Below are 22,926 nucleotides of genomic sequence, written 5' to 3' on the forward strand. Positions count from 1 at the left end.
ATAAGGATGCAGGGAAAATCACTAGCCCAGGAGCCTAGGAACAAACCAATTGGTAGTAAGCTCCCCTCCTATAATTTAACCCTAGAGGGTAAAGCAGGAGGGATTATTGTTGTATCCCTTCAGAAAACCATTTGCTCATGTATCTATACAGCATGAGCCTCTGGAAGCAAGCAAGTCAGCCTGAGGACAGCTTTTACAGGTGCTGTTGATGCCATTCCATCCCATTGCCAGGCGCTCCCTAAGTCCTCAGACAAATGAAAAAATTATTTGATGTAAACTAGAGCTAAAATTAGCCTCCCCTTGGGAAGCAAGAGACAGATCCCCCCCCCCATTTAACTTCTGACAACAGGCTTACGTCCTTTAGTCTTCATCAAAAACTCTATGTCACTTTAGGTAAAACAGGCATGTCCAAGTCCAAGAGAAGCTGTGTCCAAAGGTAAGCCAGGCATCCTGCCTTCCCTTTAAAATACAGGAGTCAAAGGAAAACCACAGTCAAACTAAGAAGGCTCAGTTCCTGTTTCCACCTGACAATGCCTATGAAATATCTAGGGCGGGGGAGACCCAGCTCTGCTGCCTCCTTTAATATTGCCCAGTGGCACTGAGGCAAGGGTGATCAGTGACCACACATCAGAAGTAAATTCTTAACTCCAGGGCAGGAGACAAAAGGACCTCAGGCAACCAAAAAAGAGGGAGAAGAAGTACAATACAATAAAGAACCCTGGACAAATTCTGAATAGATAAATCTCATAGGTTATTGAGAAATTTTTTTCTCTCCATACTCCCTATTTGGGGGGGAGGGTATCACTCTAGAAAAGGAAAACTACCTACTTTCCAAACTACCTACAACCAGCTTTTATAGAAGGGACCAGGGTTTCTAGAGTAAGCCCATGCTGCCCAAAAAAATGGACTAGTGTTGGCTAAATGAGAGGCCCTAAGTTCCTAAGCCTGCAAAGGACACTGGCCAGGAGGCCCACAGTGTGCAGGCCAGACCCACCCCTAGCGAGACTCTCCCTCCAGGCCATACATCAGCAAGGGCAGCACACATGACCCACAAGCACAGTGACTGCATGGAGCTGGGACTAGTCCTTATTGCCAACAAGAAAAAAGCCATCATGTTTGAGACTGTTAATTTTTTAAAGGGATAAATTGATTTGGAATCTGACAGGTTCAATTCAACCTACAAAACACTTCATTTTTAGGCAAGAAAGCAACTGGAGGGGCTTTGTGGTGAGTCTAATTTCAGCAATTAAAAAAAAAAAACAGGACAAGAGATATTATTTGGTAGGTCTATCAGCTTTCTGATATGGGCTATAGCAGATTCACAAACTGCAGTCTGGATGAGTCCTCAAGGAGCAGAGATATAGGGAGAAATGACCATCTCCTGGCCTCTATTTGTTGTTCTATATAGATGGTGAGATTGAAAACTGGAACTTCCATAGACAATGTCAAAAGGTCACACCCCAGAGGTTTCATGAGGAGTCTGGGGAGCGGAATAAAAAGTGGGTACAACATACCCTTTGACTAATACACAATACTAATACTTTGACTAATACGCAGCAAGATTTTTGCACAGACTCAGGCCTCAACTCTTTATTTATATATGAAACCAAAGTTTTACTTCTTTAAATTTTTTTTTTTTTTTTTTGGTGGGATCCTCGCCAGTGGCCGGGGATCGAACTGGCTCTGCAGAGGCTGTGGGCAGCCTCACAACCCAGCGCTCAACCACTGCGCCACTAGGGGAGGCCCCAAAGTTTTACTTCTTAAACAATAAATCTTCCTAGAAATCAGCAGGTAAACTAAAACAAGGATATAAGAAATATGTTCCCAGCAACAAAGTCAGCTCTGCCTAAGAACTTTCTGGGTACCCCCAGATGGTAACTAAAACTTATTATCAAAAAATAAGTAATTATTCCATTTCTAAGCACCCAATGATAATAACACCATGTATAGCAAATAGTGGGAGAAAGGAAAGACCAGACTTTAAATTTTGTGTTTTCAAATAACAAAAGCTCCCCCTTAAATTGTCAAGACATATTTTAACCATTTTTTCCCCTAGAGAAGTGTCTTAAATACATGCCATTCTACTCAGGGATACGAAACAGACTGTATATAATAAAATGATACCCTTCCTGACAAGCAAGATAAGTATTATGAATGCTGCAATAACTAAGTATGCAAATTATTTTAAATTGCATATGGAAGATTTCTGTGCACATGAGTTATATGTTTTCCTGGGGAAAAAGCTATATATAAATGAACAAAGGGACCCCAGAAAGGGTCTGCAATAGACTGAACACAGGGTGGGCGCAGCCTCTGTGCAGACTGCCTGATCCTGGCCTGGGAGGTATGGGTGGGGTTTCCCTTCTTGCTTTTTTTTTTTTTTTTTTTAAAGATTTATTTATTTATACAAGAACTGGGTATAGTCAGAGGTGCAGGAGGGTGACAGAATTCATCAGAGACAGAGCGGGGAGCAGAACAGGCAGATGGATGGAGGACACTGCTGAGAGGAGCAGCGGGTCAGACAGGAAAGGTCTGCCACGCCATGTGAGTTTCTCCCTGGCCTGCCAGGAATTGAACCTGCACAGCAGAGGCTGCTGACAGCTTCATAGCACAGTGCTCAACCTGCTGCGTGACCAGGGAGGCCCTCCCTTCTTGCTTTTCATCACCTTTTCTGGGTTCAGCAGTCCCTTGTCACCACACTATTTTTACACCATTTTCATGGTTTCTCTCACTCTTTAGTTCCTTTTCTCCCTTCCTCTTGCTCACATTTCTGCCCCTGCTCCAGCCCTTTTGGTATAAGGCCAGGGATGATTTGCTTTTGAAAAATGGTGCAAACTTGTGCTCAGCAGGCCAGCCCTGTGGCTTCTGACCTGCAGAATTTACGGCTGGTTTCTTCCCTGTTTAATACTTTCTCTATTTACCTTTAGGTTTGTAGGCATTCTAGAAAGTTGAAGATGCTGGCTGTGGGATGGCTGGGGACATTATTAGAACAAATTTTCCATAGATTTCACTAAACATGGACTTTAGACAGTAAGGAACATCCTCTCATATACACCCCCATCCTGAAGCGACAGTACCTTACAATGCACAGACTGAAGAAAGTCAAGGCACTTCGTCTCTTTTTTCAGTTTATATTAATATCTGAAATATTTGCATCCCCAGTCTGAGCTTGGATTTGCAAGAAATATTTAGAGCTTGCTCAGCATGGTGTTTTCGATCATGTTCTATAAATGGATGCTGGTAAATGAGCCGTGAAGAAGGAATAAAGAAAATGTTACTGCTTCTTTTTATGGTTGGATTATGGCAATGTATAAAATGAAAAGAAGGGAGATGAGGGAGGCAGGCAAATCTTTGCATGCTGGAGAGGGAGATGACCCTCTTGTGAACAGAACCAGTAGGAACAGCAGCAACTGCTATTTTAAAGCTGCTTTCTCCTTCTACAAAAGATAAGATGACCTTCCCAAAATGCCTACAGACACTGCTTTCAAATCCCACCTGTCATGGATACTGTTTTTATAGGTGTTTGGGTTTGTTGAGGGGAAGGATGCTTAGCTTTTTAGATAACTGAAAATGACAGTATCCTGGAGGTGACAGTCCCAAGAACTAGAAGGGGCAGATCTCAGATAATATGAAAGTGAACAGTGTTTTCAAATTCAAAACATGCACAGAATTACTGGCTCTCCAAACGTTGGAATAGATATGAAACCATTAAATAATTAGTTGGAAATATTCAAAAGGCAAGTCATAAGATCAGCAAGGAGTTGGCAATTGAAAGAAGCCAGAATGCCCCAGTTCTTTCATTTCTGCGCCATAAGATGTGGGGCTCGGACAGGACCCACACCCTTGGTTTAGAGGGAGGTGACAGTCCAATTTCTTACCTCGTTGCAGTCACTGGCTTGGATGTGTGAAGGCTGTGCTTCTTCATCTAGAGGTTCAATCACTGTCACCTCTGCAAACTCCTCCACAGATTCTTGAAACTCAGGTAAGGACCTTCGTCCGTAACGCTTCCCACCTCTAACATATTTGGGCTGAGCTTCCAGTGAGCAGTCTGGGCAGGGAGACAAGAATTGAGGCCACATGACATGACAATCTCAGCCCCGTGCTGACACCCACAGCCTCTTATACCAGCCCCAGAATAAGCCACCACTGTAGGCCAGCTGTGGTGGATGTGGGCGTACGTGAGCCACCAGGTCAGATGCCAGGAGCAGCTTCTAATTCTGAATGAGTCACAGCAGCCGAGTCTATCTCTGCACAGGATGGGAGAGATAACATGACAGCAGTGAAGGATTCCACTTGAAAGTACAGAAATAGGATCAGGACAAAGCAAGGGTCATATTTGTTCTGTTTATTAGGCTGGTGTTTTGCAGAAAGAGGGAAGGGCCAGGGAGCGATCATACAACCAAAGAGACATGTTGGATGAACTCTTGAAAAACGCTGATACAACAAACATCATTGCCACACTGTAGAGTCGGTATTCACACCAATTAGTCTGAAACACACCCCTGTCAAACCTCAGTGACTCCTTTGTTAACATCCCACTTTCTGATCTAGCAGACAAGCAGGATGACAGAACAAAGAAACTGACACAGTGGATCCTAATCAATTAATGACAGCTCATCACTTAATGTGAAACCTGGCATCCAGAGCTCATGATGAAATTAAAACAGCTCTCAGATGAAATTAAAACAGTAAATGCAAAACTGCATTAAGAAAAATAGTGTATTATGTTTTTTTCCTTTTCATGAGCTTCAGTGTTGTACAAAATAAAAAGGAATGTGCAAAAGGGGAAAGTTATATCTTGACCTTAAAGAAGGACTTCAGCATTCTAACATAACATGTCTTGGGTGCAACATTCACTGCCACCACCACTGTCACTGCCACCATTACTGCCACCGCCACCATCACCACCACTACACACTAATCTTTCACTACAACAGGCAGCATTAAAGCAAAATAATAAATACTTCACTCTATACCAATGTCAGTTAGATAGAGATCTTTTAGCATCTTACACAGAATTAGGAGAATAAAAGGTTCCATTAAAATATAAAAGACTGTCGATGCTTTGATTTGTTTTACTGTCTACACAGATACATTATCTCTCTGGAGAACACACTGTGTATTCTGTTTGAACATGACAGTCTTAACAGGACATGTTTGAACTCAAACAAGTAGATTTTTAGATGAGGTAGGTACACATATCATCAAAATGAAGGTGGTTGATTAGATAAGAACCAAAAGAATAAAACCCTTCCTTTATCACCACTGAAACCACATGAGGAATTAACCATTACTTTGTAGTCTCCTTGGGAGTCCTGGTGACCGTGACCCCATCTGTCCCCCAGCCTGCTCCCATGCCCTTCCTCGTATATAAGTTCAGATTTTACAACTGTGGTCAGAAACATTCTGAAAAGGCTCAGCAAAAGTCAGAGTGAAGTATTTATCCTTGCTCTATAATGTTAGTGATATTTATATCCAGCTTTCTAAAAGGCCCAGTCAAGTCACTTTATTAGGTCGAGCGATTCTCTTACAAGAAGTGCTTAAGCATACAAAATTTATATGAAAGTCACATGCATATTTGAAAGTACCTTTTATCAGAAGAGAGTGTGTCAGCTTGTAAGTATTCAGGAGCGGCCCAGACACCCGAGCTACTTGTTGGCAGCTGACACCCACAGATGCTAGTCAGATAAGAGGCAATGCAGAACCATTCTTAATTTACTATATATTCTTGAATTTTAGTGGCAGACAGCAAGTTACACCACTAGTGGTTATGGGGGCTTTGAAAAGATTAAGATGGAAGCTTGTAACGCCAGAAAGTAGAACATAGGATTATCCCAGGGTGAGACACAAGACATCTGGGGATGAAGTTGGCAAGAGAACTCTTAATGCAGGCTGCACTTTTCCAGAGGAATGTAGTGAGACAAAGCAACCACTTTTAAAAAGTCACCATGATTATTCTAAAACCTACCTGTGTATGAAATGGCTCCCTACTTAGTACTCACCCACCCCTGTGCTGTGTAGGGAGCAGAGGTGCATTCAAAATGATTTTTTCTAAGCAATTGCTTTTTCTAAGCAATTTTTTTCTAAGCTAATGGATTGGGAACCATTAGAGGTGCTGTAAGACTTTTTTACTTATTATACACTGTCAGGAACTCAAAGTTTATGATCATTAATAATTTTGAGCAAATTTGGTATCTTTCGCGGAAGGTACAAACATCACCAAGTCAATTCCTAGAGAAATTTACTAGACTGTATAATTAATCTGCTTTGGAATAAAAAAAATTAACACACCCAAAGAAAACGTGGGGTATCAAAGTTGACTCTTGCGGAAGTTCCCAAACCTCCATGTGACCAATAAAGGCTGATCACAGCAATGCAAACCAGTGACCTCCTGGAGTTATAGACACCAGTCCTCTCCTATGCGCAGCGTCAGGTCATCGTGCCATGTGGTAGGAGAAGAAAGATGCACAGGTAAGGAGGTCCAGAGACAATATTCAAGGTCAACAGCCACTGTTGTGTTAAGCTTTTGTGGACTGTAGGATTCTTGCTATGATCTGAAGCAGGGCTCTAGAAGACAGCAGCAGTCCACCCAGCAGGCGGCCTCATGGGGATTCTTCAAGACACTCATACACAGTCAAGTTAAAGCTGCCTTCCCCTTTCTTTCCTTGCCAAGGAAGACTTGCAAAAACACAGCCCTGGGGTGAAGCTTATTTACTTTATGAGCGCATCCAGATATGACTTGCATGTTTCAGGATTTCATCCTGGAAAAATTTTGTCTGTCAGATAATATGGGGTTATTTGATTTATTAAGAAATGAAATTATTTACATTGCATACCTTTAAGATACATTAAGTAACTTTGTCAATCCTGAGCCACAAGAAAGGATGTGAAACACCAGTGAAACGCAAAATGTAAAGAATCGTGGAGCCTTCAGTGTTTCATTTCCTTGACTATGTATTTATGGTTCTATTTAATTGCTACAGTTCTCAATAATTTTCCCTTCTTTCCTATTTTCCATTTCCCTTATTGGGCATTATTACATCAAAATAAAAAATGGACTTAAAAAAGCAGACCAGTCCAGCCTGCCTAGAAGAGTCTTGAAGCCCAGCCCTGACAAGCTTATTATGAGATGTACCAAACACAGTAAGGGCTTTAAGGAAGTCCTACCTGACCTAGTTTAAACTGTCTCAGCCTCATTCCATACACCAAGCCCTTGGTTATGAGCTGGGGACAACAGCTTAGCCTTGATTTAATCCCTCAAAGGCTGCTAGAGTAACATGGAGGTAACTAATGTAGCAATGGTATCCCCAAATAAGCAAACAAACAAATAAAAAGTCAATTCAGTAGGGGAATTCCAAGCTGGGAAAAAAAAAATACCATTCCTTCCAACTTGAGAAATTAAACAAAATCTGGATGCTTGGATACCACGTTCTTTATTTCTGATCTCCTCTGTCTCAAGGAGACTCCAGGGCTGTCACAATGTTCACCTCCCAGAACCAGGGTAAACCCCCATGTACATGTTGGCTTGTGACCAGAAGGTCTTATAATAAAAAGAAAATTAAAATGCACTACCAGTGGTTGCAGACAGCCAAGACACTGGCTCATCTCATCCCTCTGCCAACTCCTCCTGCCCCCAGCTTCCAGCAAGCAGAGGACACACTCACTCTGTCCCAAAACGGACTCCAGCACCTGAACACTCAGCCCTCCTGATGGCCAAAGACAGTGAGGACCACTGAGGAAGCTGACATCATCACCTAAAAACCTAACTGCTATTCATTCAAAGTTTTCTTTGCAAAACCACTAGCTTAGGACCTGAAATGGGGCACCATTCCCAGCACACTCACAGGCAGTAAGAGTGCAAAGATGCACTTAGTATAGGGCACATTCATTTAACTGCAATTTAATGAACACCTGCCAAGGACAAAGTGTTATACCAGCTGAGCAATAAGATGGGTACTTTATCAGTTTTTGACTCATACTTCTCTGTTCCCAAAGCAACTGAAGATATTTCCAGGGCTAAAGAAGAAAACCCTGCCTCCAGGGTACTGATATTCTTATTCTGGAATTGCTCCTGCAGATCCTTTCCTTCTACTTCTCTTCCTCACTCTTTTAGTTAGCCTGGGAAACCATTAACAGAGGCACCACCCTCTTCCAAAGGACCTCAGCTCAGGAGGAAGGCAGTTCGAAGCCCTCCATACTGCATTTCTGCTAAGCTCACAGGGTTCCTAAAAGCCACTTGGAATTAAGAGGGGTCAAAAATGAAGACTGTGGAAACTTCAGGAAAAGTACCCCCACAAAGTATCCTTGGAAAAGGCAGTCATGCAGCAAATGAGCACCCTCAGCCCCATTACATATCCCCACCTCCTCATGTCCTCTGAATGTGCCATTACTCAGGGATTACACAGTGAAGAATTCAAACCCAAGCTGGGAATACAAAAGGGAAGAGAAAGAACCAGATGGAGACCAAGACGGAGAGAGAAATAGACAGGCCAAGAGAGGGGAGGGGTAGAAAAAGAGGGAGAGGCAGACTCTAAAACCAAGAGAGAGCGAAGAGGACTGTGGGACAGATCACAGGCAGAGGCCTAGAGACTAATGGATAGAGGGGGAAGGGACAGAGGAGTCAATGGGGATGGAGCTAAGAGGTAAGGAAAGAGTAGAATGGGGGCCTAGGAGGGAGAGGTGAATTGGGAGTGGTGGAAAGAAAAAAGAGGTAAGGAAGGGGATGCCCCAAGGAGGGGAAGGGAGAAGAGGCCAAGAGAGAATAAGTATCATAAAAATAAACAACAAATAAACAAAAAAATGACATCAGAAAATCTTCCAACATTCTCTGCCCTTCCTTTTGCCTCTGAATATGGTTGCTGCTCCACGGGAGGTCACCTGCAAGCAGATAGTCACCCCACACTGTTGTGTATCCAAAGCAGCTGCTTCCTGGGTCACTAGCACAGGCCTCCCCAACTCCACTCTCCCAAAACAAAGGTTCAACTAGAGCTTTTGGATCTTCCTGGATGAAATGACAGAATTTGGGGAGCTATAGCCACATTTGTTCTTCCAGCCTGAATGATCAGAACACAGACTCTGGACACAAAGGGAGTGAGGGTGCCTCTGATGATCTTGCCTGGGAAGGAGACTTGCAGGGGCAAGTTAACCCCACAACAGGTGCCTGGATTGACTTAACCCCCAGAGCTGACTTCTAGTTTTATGCTCTAAGTCCTAAAGCAGTTGGAGGTCAGTTGACAGGAAAAACTCTGTTAAGTTGATAGTGATAACATGGTTGTTTGCTGCTAGCTCCTGGGAGGATCCAGCTGATCCCTGTCGTAAGACTCTGCCTCTTGAGTGATTCTGGGGAAGAGGCAGAGACTCACATTTTACTAAAAAAAAAAAAAAAAAAATTATTTTTCATAGTCTAAGACTCAATGCAAAACTCATTTCTTTCAAATAGTATTTTCGTACAACTTTTCCTAAGCCTGTTCTATGCATTTAGTGTAGCTCATACTCTCAGTGGTGCGCGACTTAATAATGATCAGGGTCTGAAATCACCTTATAGTTAGAACTTGCCCGCTGCACAGTATTGCTTTCTAGGGCCATGGGCTTTTTGGGAAGAGGCTGGGCTTTGGAATCAAATGCACAGGGAGGGCATCCCCGGTGGCACAGCAGTTGAGCGCTGGGTTGCCAAGCTGCCCTCAGACTCTGCAACGCCAGTTGGATCCCCGGCCACTGGGCGAGGGTCCCACATGGCACACAGACCTCTCCTGCCGCCCGCTGCTCCCCTTGGCAGTATACTTCCCCTCGGCAGTGTACTTCGTCAGTCTGCCTGCTCTGCTCCCCACTCTGGCTCTGGTGAATTCTCTCACCCTCCTGCACTTCTGACTGTACCCCGTGCTTGTATAAACAAATAAATAAATCTTTTTAAAAAAATGCACAGGGAGCTGAATCTTCAGTTCTAACAGCAAAGAATACTTGATGTCACATAGCTCAGTCTCCACATCTGGAAGGAGGGAAGACTATAGAGGCCTGTGGAGCAGATTTTGTTCTGTCAGGTAGCTCCTGCTCTGGAAGGGCCAGCCATCCCCATCCAGTCCTCCCACCCTGATTCCTGTGGGCCCACAGATGGCTCAGAGACAGCAGACCAGGCCAGGGAGGCAAAGTCGGGGAGAGTCACAGCCTCCAACCCTGCAGCAAATCTCCTCAACCTCATTTTTTGTAATGAGTAATACTTGTGACAAATGCATAATGACATTATCCAGTCCACACCTCAGAAACCAGAAGTGCCTCCATCACATCTTGCCCTAATTCTCTCTTTCCTTCAGCAATTGGCTGATGTGAGAAAGAAACACTAATTCTCAAAGACTCTCTGTAGAAAACGATCATCTTCATGTTCCCAATTTGGAAATCTTACCTACCCACTGGAGTTAAAATGAACTTACAACATTAGAATGACTTCCAAGTAAACTGTTTCACTATCAAACTTCCTAGCAGCCCTATTTATTTAATTTTAAATAACATGAGTTCATTTTGGAGAAACACATATTTAAAAATTTTTTATATATATTCTTATACCACTTTATTAATTCTTTTCCTTCTATATGAATTTCTTTTTATTTAGATATATAGATATTTATTTTGGGTGAGTGGAACATGTGCACATAGGGAAGAGCACAGATGTAAGCCAAAAATTAACATAAACATATATTTTAAAAGATTGCCTTCTTATTCTGAGTAAAATCATCATAATAGTAAATGTTCTTCTATTGCAATTTAACAGCTGCTAAGTGTAACAGCTTAGTCTGATTACACAGGTAATCATAATTTGCCTAAACATACACGATCAAATGTTTATGCTTGAGATATATATATATATACTTCACTATTTTAAAGACTATTCTTATACACCATCTTTGTGTACATTCATAATAGCATTAAATGAGAGTGTGGCATTGATTAGCCTAAGACGTTTTCATAGTTTTTTTTTAAGATTTATTCTTATCTACTTATGCATAGAAGATTTGGGGTGTAGGCCAGAGGTGTGGAGAGGGGTGGGGTGGGGGGCGGGTGAGAGGATTCAAAAAGCAGGAGACTCAGTCAGACCTCAGAGACAGAGTGGGGGGAGCTGAACAGGCAATCTACTGAAATACACTGTTGAGGGGAGCAGCAGGGGAGACAGGAGAGGTCTGCTGTGCCAGGGATCAGCTCCCCGGCGGGGGATCAAATTATGCCACAGTGATGATAGCTTGATAGTGCTAAGACTTAACCCCTAGGCCACCAGCGATGCCCTGGCATTTTCATGGTTCCTGATGCCTACTATCATATCGAATTCCAGAAGGTCCCATCACTATACATGATCCCAATGGACATCAGTGTTTCCCAGGTCCCCAGAACCTTATGAACTGACTGCTCATGCCCTCTTTTTGTGGTGGTGGTGCTAGTTGTTTTATTTTGTTTTGTTTTGCTCTGGTCCTCACTGGTGGCATCTTGTTGACACCGGAAGAGCAGGGCACTGAGTTCTCTTACTCAATGAAGAGGATAACAGAACAATTCTGTGGTGTCATCTGTATATAACGTCCGCTAAGACTCAGTCAGACCTCAGTGCCTTGCCCAGGGTCTCTGAACACGGTTGCAAACACAAATCTTTCATCACTGCAAATCAGGATCTAACCTGATACCTGGCTTTAGGGCCTGCTTCAACACACAGGTGCTAAGTGAATGAAAAGATATCTATTCATTATATTCACAGTTTCTTCAAAATAAGAGGGAAAAAATTTAAAGAAGAGTGGTTCCTGGAATTAGGAATGTTTTTTATTTAAAAAAAATTCATCTGCACCCAAACCATGCCTAGTCTTATTCCTTAAATGATTTGGCTTTTCCAAAGCTGAGTTTTCCCTCATCAGATAAACAAAGGAAAAATATTTCACATTAGCCATATCAGGGAGTGAAAGGGCTTCCTGCATTATGCTAAAATGTACTACAGAGCAGAAATCAAATGCAAGATGCATCAAATGAGGACAAAGTCTCTGGGGAGCAAATCCAGACAGTATGTTGATGCCATCCTTGAGCTTAGGGCCCATGCCAGAATTTTTATGACAAAAATTCTACAATTCAAAGCTGTAGAAAATTTAATAAATAACTAATAAATTGTACCTCTCTTATACCAGGAAAATAATTTAAAAATTAAATTGGACATGCAGATTGGCCTCTGGCAATGTTAATCAGTTTGGAATGTATGAAGGATTCCCTACATCCCAAATCCAGTTTTTAGGGAAAACACCCATTCCTAAGAGTTTTAGAATCATCAATACCAGAGTTCAAAAGATGTTGAAATAACCTAATCCATACTCCTGTATTTTAAAAATAAAGAGAGGTTGTAAATGGCAGAGCCCAAGACTATGAAAATAATGACTTAATTCTACCTCCTCTCAAAACCTATTAGAGCTTTGTTTGTGTATTATTTATATCACCTTTTATTCGAGGATATGAGAGCATGAGCTACCCTGGGCATTGGTCCCGAGGAAGCAGAGCCAAACAGTAATGATTCATTAGATAAAATCTTTCAGAAACACAAAACTAGCTTTTTTCACAAAAAGAGATGTCATTCAGATATTTAAGGAGACAACTCAAGTGAAACTTGGAGATGAACGAATTTTAAGTATTTTCCACTACAACCACCTTACACCTGAGGTAACTAAAGCCCACAGAGGCTGTGAGGAGTCCCCCGCTCGACTAGAGAGGCCGGGCAGCATTGATCACTCCTGGTCAAGGCTCTCTCCATCAAATCAACTGAATTTTCTGCACTGTACTCTGGTATAACATCTGATATTTTTAATGTACAAAAATCCTAGGTATTATAAAATAGCAATTCATTTTAGAAGGCTGCACTATGTCCCTCCTAGTTTTTCTGTTTCCTTCCACAGGTTAAGAAAATCTTTTCTCTCAAAGTCACTGATTTTAAAAGGCAAGACTAAAACACCATAGCTCTGCCCCTTATGGCTGAAGCTGATTTAAGGACTGCACAGCCAGAGAATGCTGAGGACACAGGCATCTCTGTTATTAATGATCAGGTAAAACTTGCTCTTAATTCTTAATCCTTCCTGGTCCTGTAGCCATTGTCAGGTTCTTCCCGGCCAGACTGCACTGAGCATGAGGGCTGTCCTTAGCTCATCCACCTGAGGGTAAACATCCTAAAGTCTCCTGAAGTCATGTCCCTTGGTGATAAGAGTCAGCATCCTCATCTGCCACTATCTGAGAGACTTCAATTAAGCAGCAACCCTTTAGGACCTCTGTTTGCTCATGGATAAGATGGCAGATTTGGGGCCTCCCTGGTGGCACAGATAGTTGGGCACAGCGCTGTGAAGCTGTTGGCAGTCCCTGCAGCATGGGTTCGATTCCTGGCCTGCCAGGGAGAAACCCACATGGTGTGGCAGACCTCTCTTGCCTTGCCTGCTGCTCCACTCAGCAGTGTCTTTGGTCCATCTGCCTATTCTGCTCCCCGCTCGGTCTCTGGTGAATTCTCTCACCCTCCCATGCCTCTGACCTGTACCCCAGTTCTTGTATAAACAAATAAAATCTTTTTTAAAATAAGAAGACCTCATATTAGGTATGACACTCTTAAGGCACAGGTTTAATCTGAGATTTTTATCCTGCAGGGCCAAATATTAGGGAACTTATATCAGTGCTGGATGAAATGCTTTCAATATGAATTTTTTTGCTTCATTACACTGATTTGGGGCAGTTTTGTAACAAAGGCTTGCTGCAGCCTACTCAAAGGAAGGAGCACAGAGAGAAACTATAAAAACCCCTTTGTGTGTTTTCCTGTAAGACTTGTCCAAATGATGGCCTGCACAGCCACAAGGCACACACACATAACGCTGAAGCCAACATCTGGAGATGCAGATTCATCAACATTACTTTCCTGTCTGTTACCAAGCTCGCTGGCCATTGTCTACCTCATTCTATTTCGATCCCAATACTGTACAACCCTAGGGGGCACTCTTCATATTTATGATGACAATTTTCTGGTAGGTCACAATAAAGGATTTGAAGAACGCACAGTAAAAGATCACATAACTAGTGGCAGGGCTACGGAGTCCAAATTTGCATAAATGTAAACTAACGGTATACAAAAGAAAGACCAAACTTATATTATTTGTGTTCATCTTAACTATAATGTCATCACCAGAGCTCTAGATCTTATACTGTTGTTATCAAGATGATAGACACCCTAAAAAAGTGAAAATACCAATCAGATGTAAGACTCCACAAGAATGGAAATTCATATTCCAGCAGCAACACTTACAGAAACTCTATTTTTTGCATAGAAAATTTCAAAATCACAACCTTCTAGTTTCTAGAGAGCTCCGGCAAGCCCCAGAGTCGATGATTTCCTTTCTAGGGATGGTCACCATCAACAAAAAGGGGGAGACTCAATTAGGATCCAAAACACTGCTAAAGAGTGTTCACACATATGACAAAAATCTGGAGCATTTCAGAAGGGACAATGAATTACTATTATCACCAGTGAGACTAATAAACGAGTTTCCATTTTTGCCTCATCTAAATAGGTTGCATTGAATGCTTAGTGACAAAATGTTCACAATTTCCTCTCTGTCTCAAAACTGGATACTGTTTTCAATGATCTTTTTTTTTTTCTTTTTTTTTTTTTTTTTAAATAGAGGCACGTTTTATTTATTTATTTGTTTGTTTGTTTTTTTGTTTATACATGCACTGGGTACAGTCAGAAGCGCGGGAGGGTGAGAGAATTCACCAGAGCCAGAGCAAGGAGCAGAGCAGGCAGAAGGACCAAAGTACACTGCTGAGGGGAGCAGCGGGCGGCAGGAGAGGTCTGCGCGCCATGTGGGACCCTCCTCCGGTGGCCGGGGAGCAGCCAGGGATCGAACTGGCGCCGCGGAGGCTGCGGGCAGCATCGCAACCCAGCGCTCAACCGCTGCACCACCTGGGAGGCCCTTCAATGATCTTTTTTAAAGTTGGGTTTATTGAGGTATTATTTACATAGAGTAAATGTAACCATTTGGTGAACAATTCTATGGGTTAGGAAAATTCATAAAATCTATAACTATCACTACAATCAAGATATAAATATTTCATCATCCCTTTACAGTCACTCTCTAACTCAGCCTACTACACCATTAAATTTTTAGAAATTTAGATTGCATAGTACAAAAATTTCAAAGTAATCTCTAATATACTTTAAATATTTTCTACATCTCACTGATTGAAAGACAAAACCCCACTCCATCCTTAGGTTTGAACACTCTGAAATTAGGATGTGTCTTATAATCAGTGGCATTTTGCCATTACAATTGGGAAAATTTTTCTTTTTAGTGATGCATAAAATAATCATATCTGTTATAATCTAGGGTACCTTGAAAAAAATCAATGAAGTGTAATACTTAGTCTTTTACTTCATAATATCCATTGAATACTTACTACATATGCTAAGAATCCCCTTAGGCATTGGGAATACTGGAAAGGGAGAGATAAACAATTATAATGTAATAATGTCTATAGCAGAAGTTTATCCACTCACTAGAACTAAGTAAAATTATCTCTAGATTGGCTATCCTTCTTCCTTCTGGCAAAATTTCTTCTATCTCAGATCCTCCCTTCCATGTACACAGGAATTAAGAAGAAGGAAATAGATCTCCTTGGTGGCACAAGGGGTTAAGTCTCGGCACTATGAAGCTACCTGCAGCATGAGTTCTATCCCCTGCCAGGGAGCTAACCCACATGGTGCAGCAGACCTCTCCTGACTCATCTGCTGCCCCCCTCAGCAGTGTATTTCAGTACATCCACCTGTTCTGCAACCCACTCTGTTTCTGGTGAATCCTCTCACCCCCCTGCACCTCTGGCCTACACCCCAGCTCTTGTATGCATAAATAAATAAATCTTTCAAAAAAAGAAGAAGAAAAGAAACACCATTCAGCTTCACTTGCTCATTCCAGGGAGGAGTTACAGCCATACCATCTGATCTATCGCCTAGGAATAATCCATTTATTTCTTCCATAATATGCCTTTGTGGCAGGGAAGTCTCATTTTAGTGTTCAACAGCTGCAAGGTTTTATGATGATATCAAAAGACAAGTCACTGAAAACAACTGCTCAATCTGTGAGAGGCAGAGGCCCCAAATCTTTCATAGACATGCTTCAAGGTCCCCAAATTCTTGCCTGAACAAATTTTTTTTTTTTATAGAGGCATGTTTTATTTATTTGTTTGTTTGTTTGCTTATACATGACTGGGTACAGTCAGAAGCGCGGGAGGGTGAGAGAATTCACCAGAGCCAGAGCGGGGAGCAGAGCAGGCAGAAGGATCGAAGTACACTGCTGAGGGGAGCAGCGGGAAGCAGGAGGGGTCTGCGCACCATGTGGGACCCTCCTGTGGTAGCCAGGGAGCAGCCGGGGATCGAACCAGCGCCGCAGAGGCCGCGGGCAGCTTCGCAACCCAGCGCTCAACCACTGCACCACTGCCTGAACAAATTTTAAAAGAGAATGTTGAGGGCCTCCCCGATGGTGCAGCGGTTGAGCGCTGGGTTGCGAAGCTGCCCGCAGCCTCTGCAGCGCCGGTTCGATCCCCAGCCACCGGGCGAGGGTCCCACATGGTACGCAGACCTCTCCTGCCACTCTCTGCTCCCCTCAGCAGTATACTTTGGTCCTTCTGCCTGTTCTGCTCCCTGCTCTGGCTCTGGTGAATTCTCTCACCCTCCTGCACTCCTGACTGTACCCAATGCTTGTATAAATAAATAAATAAATCTTAAAAAAAAAAAAAGAGAGAGCGAATGTTGGGAAGAAAAGTTAGTGTCCTTACCTGGTTCTTGAAAGTGTTCTTCATTTGATAGAGTTCTAGACAAGATAAGTATCAACGCTTCCTTAAATTGGTCAAAATGCACCTGAAATAATTAAAAATACATGTAAAATAATTTTCACAGACTTAAGAAAGCATATCCATCCACAGGAACCAGAATTGTGTGCTAACATTTTGACAGCCTTGAAGTGGGTCATAACTCTGATTTCCCTTTATCTTTATTTCTCTAAAGCACTGAAGGGACAATGGGCTTATCATTTTTGACAATCCAATGTCATAAAGACTAATATCAGTGTCAATATTTATTCAACCCCAAGGGGAAAAACAATATATCAAAACCCTCTTTATAAACTCAGAAACACTTTGAATGTTTTGAATACTTAGCTTCTTTTATTTTTCCAAACAAAATCAGGAGAGAAAGATGTTAGGTTAGACATTAGTAAAAATTTCCCAAGTAAATAATCCATTGTATAATGCCCTAAAGATGCCTTCATCTCTTAAGATATTCTAAAAAGAGAGCTATCTTTTGAGGATGACTTGAATACAGACTTGCCTGGGGCTAGTATATAATATTTATCTCCCAAGACCCCCCTATGATTCCATAAACAAGCAAAAATCAATTGCAAACACAGAAGATAAAAGAACATTGGGAAGAATTTTCTTGAGTTCTTAAAAATACAATTACCTTGACTGATGCAGGAAAGAATCTGAGTTTACTTAAGCAAATACTGTTAGAATTGGGACATTACATTGGCTAAAGGGGTACAACGGTTTTCTTTATGGTCAACTATACTCTTCTGTAATGTAAATTTATATTATGTCACCATGAAGAAGGGGGAGATGGTATTTTGCCTCACCATAACTCTAATTTGAAAATGTGGTATTTATTTACGTAAGTAAATGCAAAGTTAGTAAATTTATAATTTGCCTGCTATGGGCTCTATTTGGACATTATTACAAAACACTGCCTAGAATATAGACATGGTGACAGATAAATACACCTTCTAAATTAAATTTGGAAAAGCAACAAACCTCATTATTTGCCTAAACAATGAAGGAAAGAAATTATATAATATCTTATCCATGCAAATCAATGCAAATAAGAGGAATCCACTGAGATTCATGTCATAAAATTGCACATGCCTGCAATTTACCACACTCTCCCCAAAGTATATATGATTTTTTTAACCACATTTATTTTGATTACTTGAAATTATTTTCCAAAATCATGTTTCTTTAGACTATGTAGAATTCAAAAATAAGCATAATCTGTGGAGCCAAAGCAGAAGTCTGTCACGGGAGGCAGGACATCTGTTAAAGAGCCAGGGTGGTACAATTCATGTAAGAGTCAGAAGATGATAGAAATTCAGGCTGTGTTAATTAGGTTTTACAACTGACAAAGTTCCTAGATGTTTAAAGAGGGGAAAGGGCCAGGTCCTGTTGTTGACCCCTAGCCAGAGTAGAATTCAGGCTCCCTTCATGCAGCTCCTGTTTCCAGGGCAAGGCCATCTCCCCACGCAGCCCACAAAAGGCACATACCCAAACCCCTCCCACCCCAGGGCTTTTCCAGGCAGCCATCCCTTCCTGCCAGCTGCATTCCTCTCAGAGTGGGCTGTGGAAGGGTCAGGAGCCCATGCTCTGCTCTGGAGCTGAGTCCAGGTTCTGATCCTGGCCAAGAAACTTCCTGCTATGAATTAGTTAAATTACTAATTTTAGTAAATAGTGTGCCCCTCTGTAACAGCGAATATTTATGATTCATTCAACAACTCCTTATTGAGCAGCTGCTAGGTGCCAGGCATTACACTAGACCCTGGTGACAGAATAGTGAACAAGAGCGACAAAGACCCTAGCTGCTGGACTGCTTGTCTCAGGAAATATCTCTGGGAGTTAGGCAGATATATTTTGTTATTTCTTTTTTTTTTGTTTTGTTTTTTTATTTTTATAGAGGCATGTTTTATTTATTTATTTGTTTGTTTTGTTTATACAAGCACTGGGTACAGTCAGAAGCGCGGGAGGGTGAGAGAATTCACCAGAGCCAGATCAGAGAGCAGAGCAGGCAGAAGGACCAAAGTACACTGCTGAGGGGAGCAGCGGGCGGCAGGAGAGGTCTGTGCGCCATGTGGGACCCTCGTCAGGTGGCCGGGGAGCAGCCGGGGATCAAACCGGCGCTGCAGAGGCCGCGGGCAGCCTCGCAACCCAGCGCTCAACAGCTGCGCCACTGGGGAGGCCCTATATTTTGTTATTTCTAAACCATCTCCCTTAGGGTGGTTTTAGGGAGATACAATGAGAGCTACGTAAAGTGTCTAGAACTTCCTGGAACTTATTAGGTAGTTAAGTGGTAGATAATGCTACCAAGGATAGTAACCAGGATGACTACGCTCACCACTTTTATAGAGAAACAGGACCATGTTTTCATAAAAAGCAAGTGGCCACCAGAGAAACTGAGACAGCTATGTGGGCATGGTGAGGTTGAGCCTCCCCACATGAGCTGCGTAGTTGCATAGGATCAGAGAAACTGATGGAGCTTTCTGTGTTTAGAGAATCCCAGTCTGGACTTCAATCTCAGGATATAACAGAGAAGACCTTAATGAACCTCCTCTCTCCTGCAATGAACAGAAACATTCCTATGTCAAAAGGGAGGTGCTTGCCTCCATACTTTCAATTTCTTTACATCTGACTCTGGGTCTCTGCTGGGTCTTCTCAAGGATATTGTTTTGAAAGAAGTAATTGTAAGAGCCTTTCTAAATTCAGTCCTAACAAAGTGCAATTCAGTGAGTATTAGCCATGAAAAAGTTACCCCAAGGTCTATGTTCCCCAATCTTACCCCCTCCTCCCCGAAAAATGACAAAGATGCCTATAAGGCAGAAATTCATTCTGGACAACTCCCTAGACTTGGTCACGCCCTATTCAAGGGATATATAGGCCTCACACAAACACACCAGCTTTTGAAACAGTGTAAAAACCTCATTTATAGTGAGCCTGCTCATCTCACAACCACAATGATATAGAATACAGCTGTCAATCAGGAAACAAACAAGTGGTGTCCGCAGCTGCAGGAGGGTCATAAGCCCATGCATTGCTCTCAGAAAATCCACAGAAGCAACTCAGGAGCCATTTACTCTCACCCTAGCTGATTTATTGTAAGCTTCATTATCCTGCTGCCTAACCCACCACAGATTAGAAGCAGCAAATGAAAGACAGGAGCACTCCAAAGTAAGTATAAGAAGTAACTATTGACATACTGGGGTTGAGGAAAGACATTAATTATCCTCCCACAAAAATAGAATACAATTTTTAAACTTAAAAAATGATTCTTAAAAACTGTATACACTTAAAAAAAGATGTATGTCTGCAAAAACCTAACATGTTGGGGGTGATTTACTGTTTAGGCAAGTATCTATGTGCTGCTAAATAAATCTTGAGTGTATTGTCTGTAGTACAGAAGATGACAGACCAAGAAGATTTTAAATGATCAAGAACAACCTTATGATGTTTAATATAGTCTTTGATAGGGTGGAATGGGGAGGAGAGAAGAAAGTTTCTTAGTAGCTACAAGGCAGGCAATCTCACAGGGCTTTGAGAAACAAAACAAGCCTTCAGGGTTGTCTGATAAAAGAGTACACCTTACTTGACCAGCAGGAGGGAAAATAGGAGCAGTTTTGTGACATTTGATTTTTCCAAGATAATTACAGGCAGAGCTTAAAGATTTCCAAAATGGATTTATAATGTATTAACTCTGTCACATTTAGAAGCAAAAGGGTCCATAAAAGACTAAATATAATTATTAACTAAGAGGTTCTTCACCCCTTCTTCCCACACAAAAATTATCTAAAAATCCAAAAATGAAAACTTGGCAAGGTGATCAAAACAACTGGAGCAAGTTTAAGTCTTAAATTGTTCTTTATTTTCTTCTTGCAAGGGCATTTAGACACTAGACCCTCTGCTTTAAATAGCAGTAAATTCCACATCTTTCAAGAAGATTCTTCTCTAGTAGAGGCAGGTGACTGCTATTTTTCATCAATGCTCATGAATACTGATGTAGCGGAAAAGCCCCTTAGGGCACAACTCAGAACCAAAATGTTAATAAATGCCCTCTATTGTGAAGAGACGTGCATCAGCTGGCTCACTAAGTTCAGTAACTGGAATTTTAAAATACCATTATTCTCCTCCAAGGGAGCTTTACTATTGTATTATGTTAAAATTTAGAAATCTTCACAAATATATAATGCAATTAAATCTCACAAGGTAACAAGCTTCCAAGCTGTGCCTACTCTGGTTGGCACCTCCTCATTTGAATAATAATTGCTGCCATTCATTTTACAAGCATTCCTATATCTTGTATGCCTCAAAGGGCAGTTTGCAGCTATGGGAAAATTACAAGACTGACTAAAAACACACATGACATTTAAACTAAATTAACAGGGAGACCAGTCAATTCTGATAATTTTTGTCATATGTCACCACCACTTAATAGAAATTTACCTCATCACTTTCCTCTCCAAATTTTATGCGAGTGCTGTTTTAGAAACACAATTTGCCTTTCTGAAAAAAGAAATTAAGCACTATATAAGAAACAAAACCACAAAAAACCCAGCAACCGGAAGCAGAATAAGGAATAAGGAACTAAACATTGCATAAAATCATCTCATGCAATCATGAAGATCAACTGCATAGTTTGCACATGTGTGTGGGCAGAAGAACTTCAAAGTGACCCAAGATGGGAGAGCTCACAAGGCAGTGTTCAACACAGTGAGCTTATAAAATAAGATAAAGACCCATGTGACCATCATCATACTTAGGAGGGTTGTATCTATTAATACAAACGAAAATCGATGAAAGAACATCCAAAATATTTAGTGCTAGATGAAATGGGTATAGAAATACGGACTCATCAGAAAGCAAATGTACAGGAAAAATTATGTTTATAGCATTGTGCAAAGTGAAGTGATGTAGATGAGCAAAGAGATGTAACTACACAATAAATACATAATAAAGACATAGTTATGACAACATGTATTTTAAATAAACATTCTGGCTATGTAGTTTACTAGTGATTTCCTGCAGACAATGCAGAGGAGAAAAAGAACATTTAAAAAGTAGATTTGTAAAAACCTAAAGCAACTGTCTGATGTACTCCAAAATGGATCTAGGAGCCCTCAGATGAAAACAGATGCAAACTACTGCCACATGAGAGAGTTTCTACTAAATCCATTTTCCACTCTAATGAGCTTTCTCAAAAAATCATTACTGTGAAGTCAATATCAAAAACACCTTCTGGGTGTCTAAAGGATGGAGGAGAGGGACACACAGGGACCTACAGAACATGATGGTTAACTGTGTGCCTGGTTCTCTGATAAACCTCTGATACAATCCAAGTCTTATAAGGAACATATTATTATAAAGAACTCATCTGGGACTACATCAAATTAAAGAGCTTCTGCACAGCAAAAGAGACAATAACAAAAACAAAGAGAAACCCCACCAACTGGGAGAACATTTTTGCACCCAACACTAATGATAAAGGACTGATCACAAAAATCTGCAAAGAGCTGATGAGACTCAACAACAACAAAGAAAATAATCCAGTCAAAAAATGGGCAGAAGAGCTTAAAAGAAACTTCTCTGAAGAGGAAATGCAAATGGCCAACAGGCATATGAAAAAATGTTCAACATCACTTGTCATCAGGGAAATGCAAATCAAAACTACCATGAGATACCATCTTACACCAGTGAGAATGGCACATATTAAAAAAACTAGCAACAACAAATGTTGGCGAGGGTGTGGAGAAAAAGGAACTCTTCTGCACTGTTGGTGGGAGTGCAAACTGGTCCAACCACTGTGGAAAGCTGTGTGGAGATTTCTGGACCTACTAAACATAGAGCTTCCATATGATCCAGCAATTCCACTCCTAGGTATTTACCCAAAGGACACAGAAACATCAATTCCAAAGAACACCTGCACCCCTATGTTTATAGCAGCACTGTTTACAATAGCTAAGCTTTGGAAACAACCCAAATGCCCAAAAATAGATGACTGGATCAAGAAGATGTGGTACATATATACCATGGAATATTACTCAGCATTCAAAAAAGATAAACACATGCAATTTGCTGCAA

The 22,926-nt window shown here is 41.5% G+C and overlaps 1 protein-coding gene across 5 annotated transcripts in view; it reads right to left on the minus strand.

The window, feature by feature from the left end:
- Positions 1 to 22,926, minus strand: part of NIN (ninein) — a gene marked incomplete at both ends in the record, with an annotated part of 81,487 nt that overhangs the window by 53,519 nt on the left and 5,042 nt on the right. For all 5 annotated transcript variants that reach the window (XM_084240571.1, XM_084240570.1, XM_084240574.1 and 2 more), the window contains 2 exons: positions 3,879 to 4,048; positions 16,813 to 16,894. In XM_084240571.1, the coding sequence (XP_084096697.1) occupies positions 3,879 to 4,048; positions 16,813 to 16,894 (252 nt within the window). The remainder of the gene's footprint in view (positions 1 to 3,878; positions 4,049 to 16,812; positions 16,895 to 22,926) is intronic.

The sequence above is a fragment of the Talpa europaea genome (assembly GCF_964194135.1).
Source record: "Talpa europaea genome assembly, chromosome: 8".
Classification (NCBI taxonomy): domain Eukaryota; kingdom Metazoa; phylum Chordata; class Mammalia; order Eulipotyphla; family Talpidae; genus Talpa; species Talpa europaea.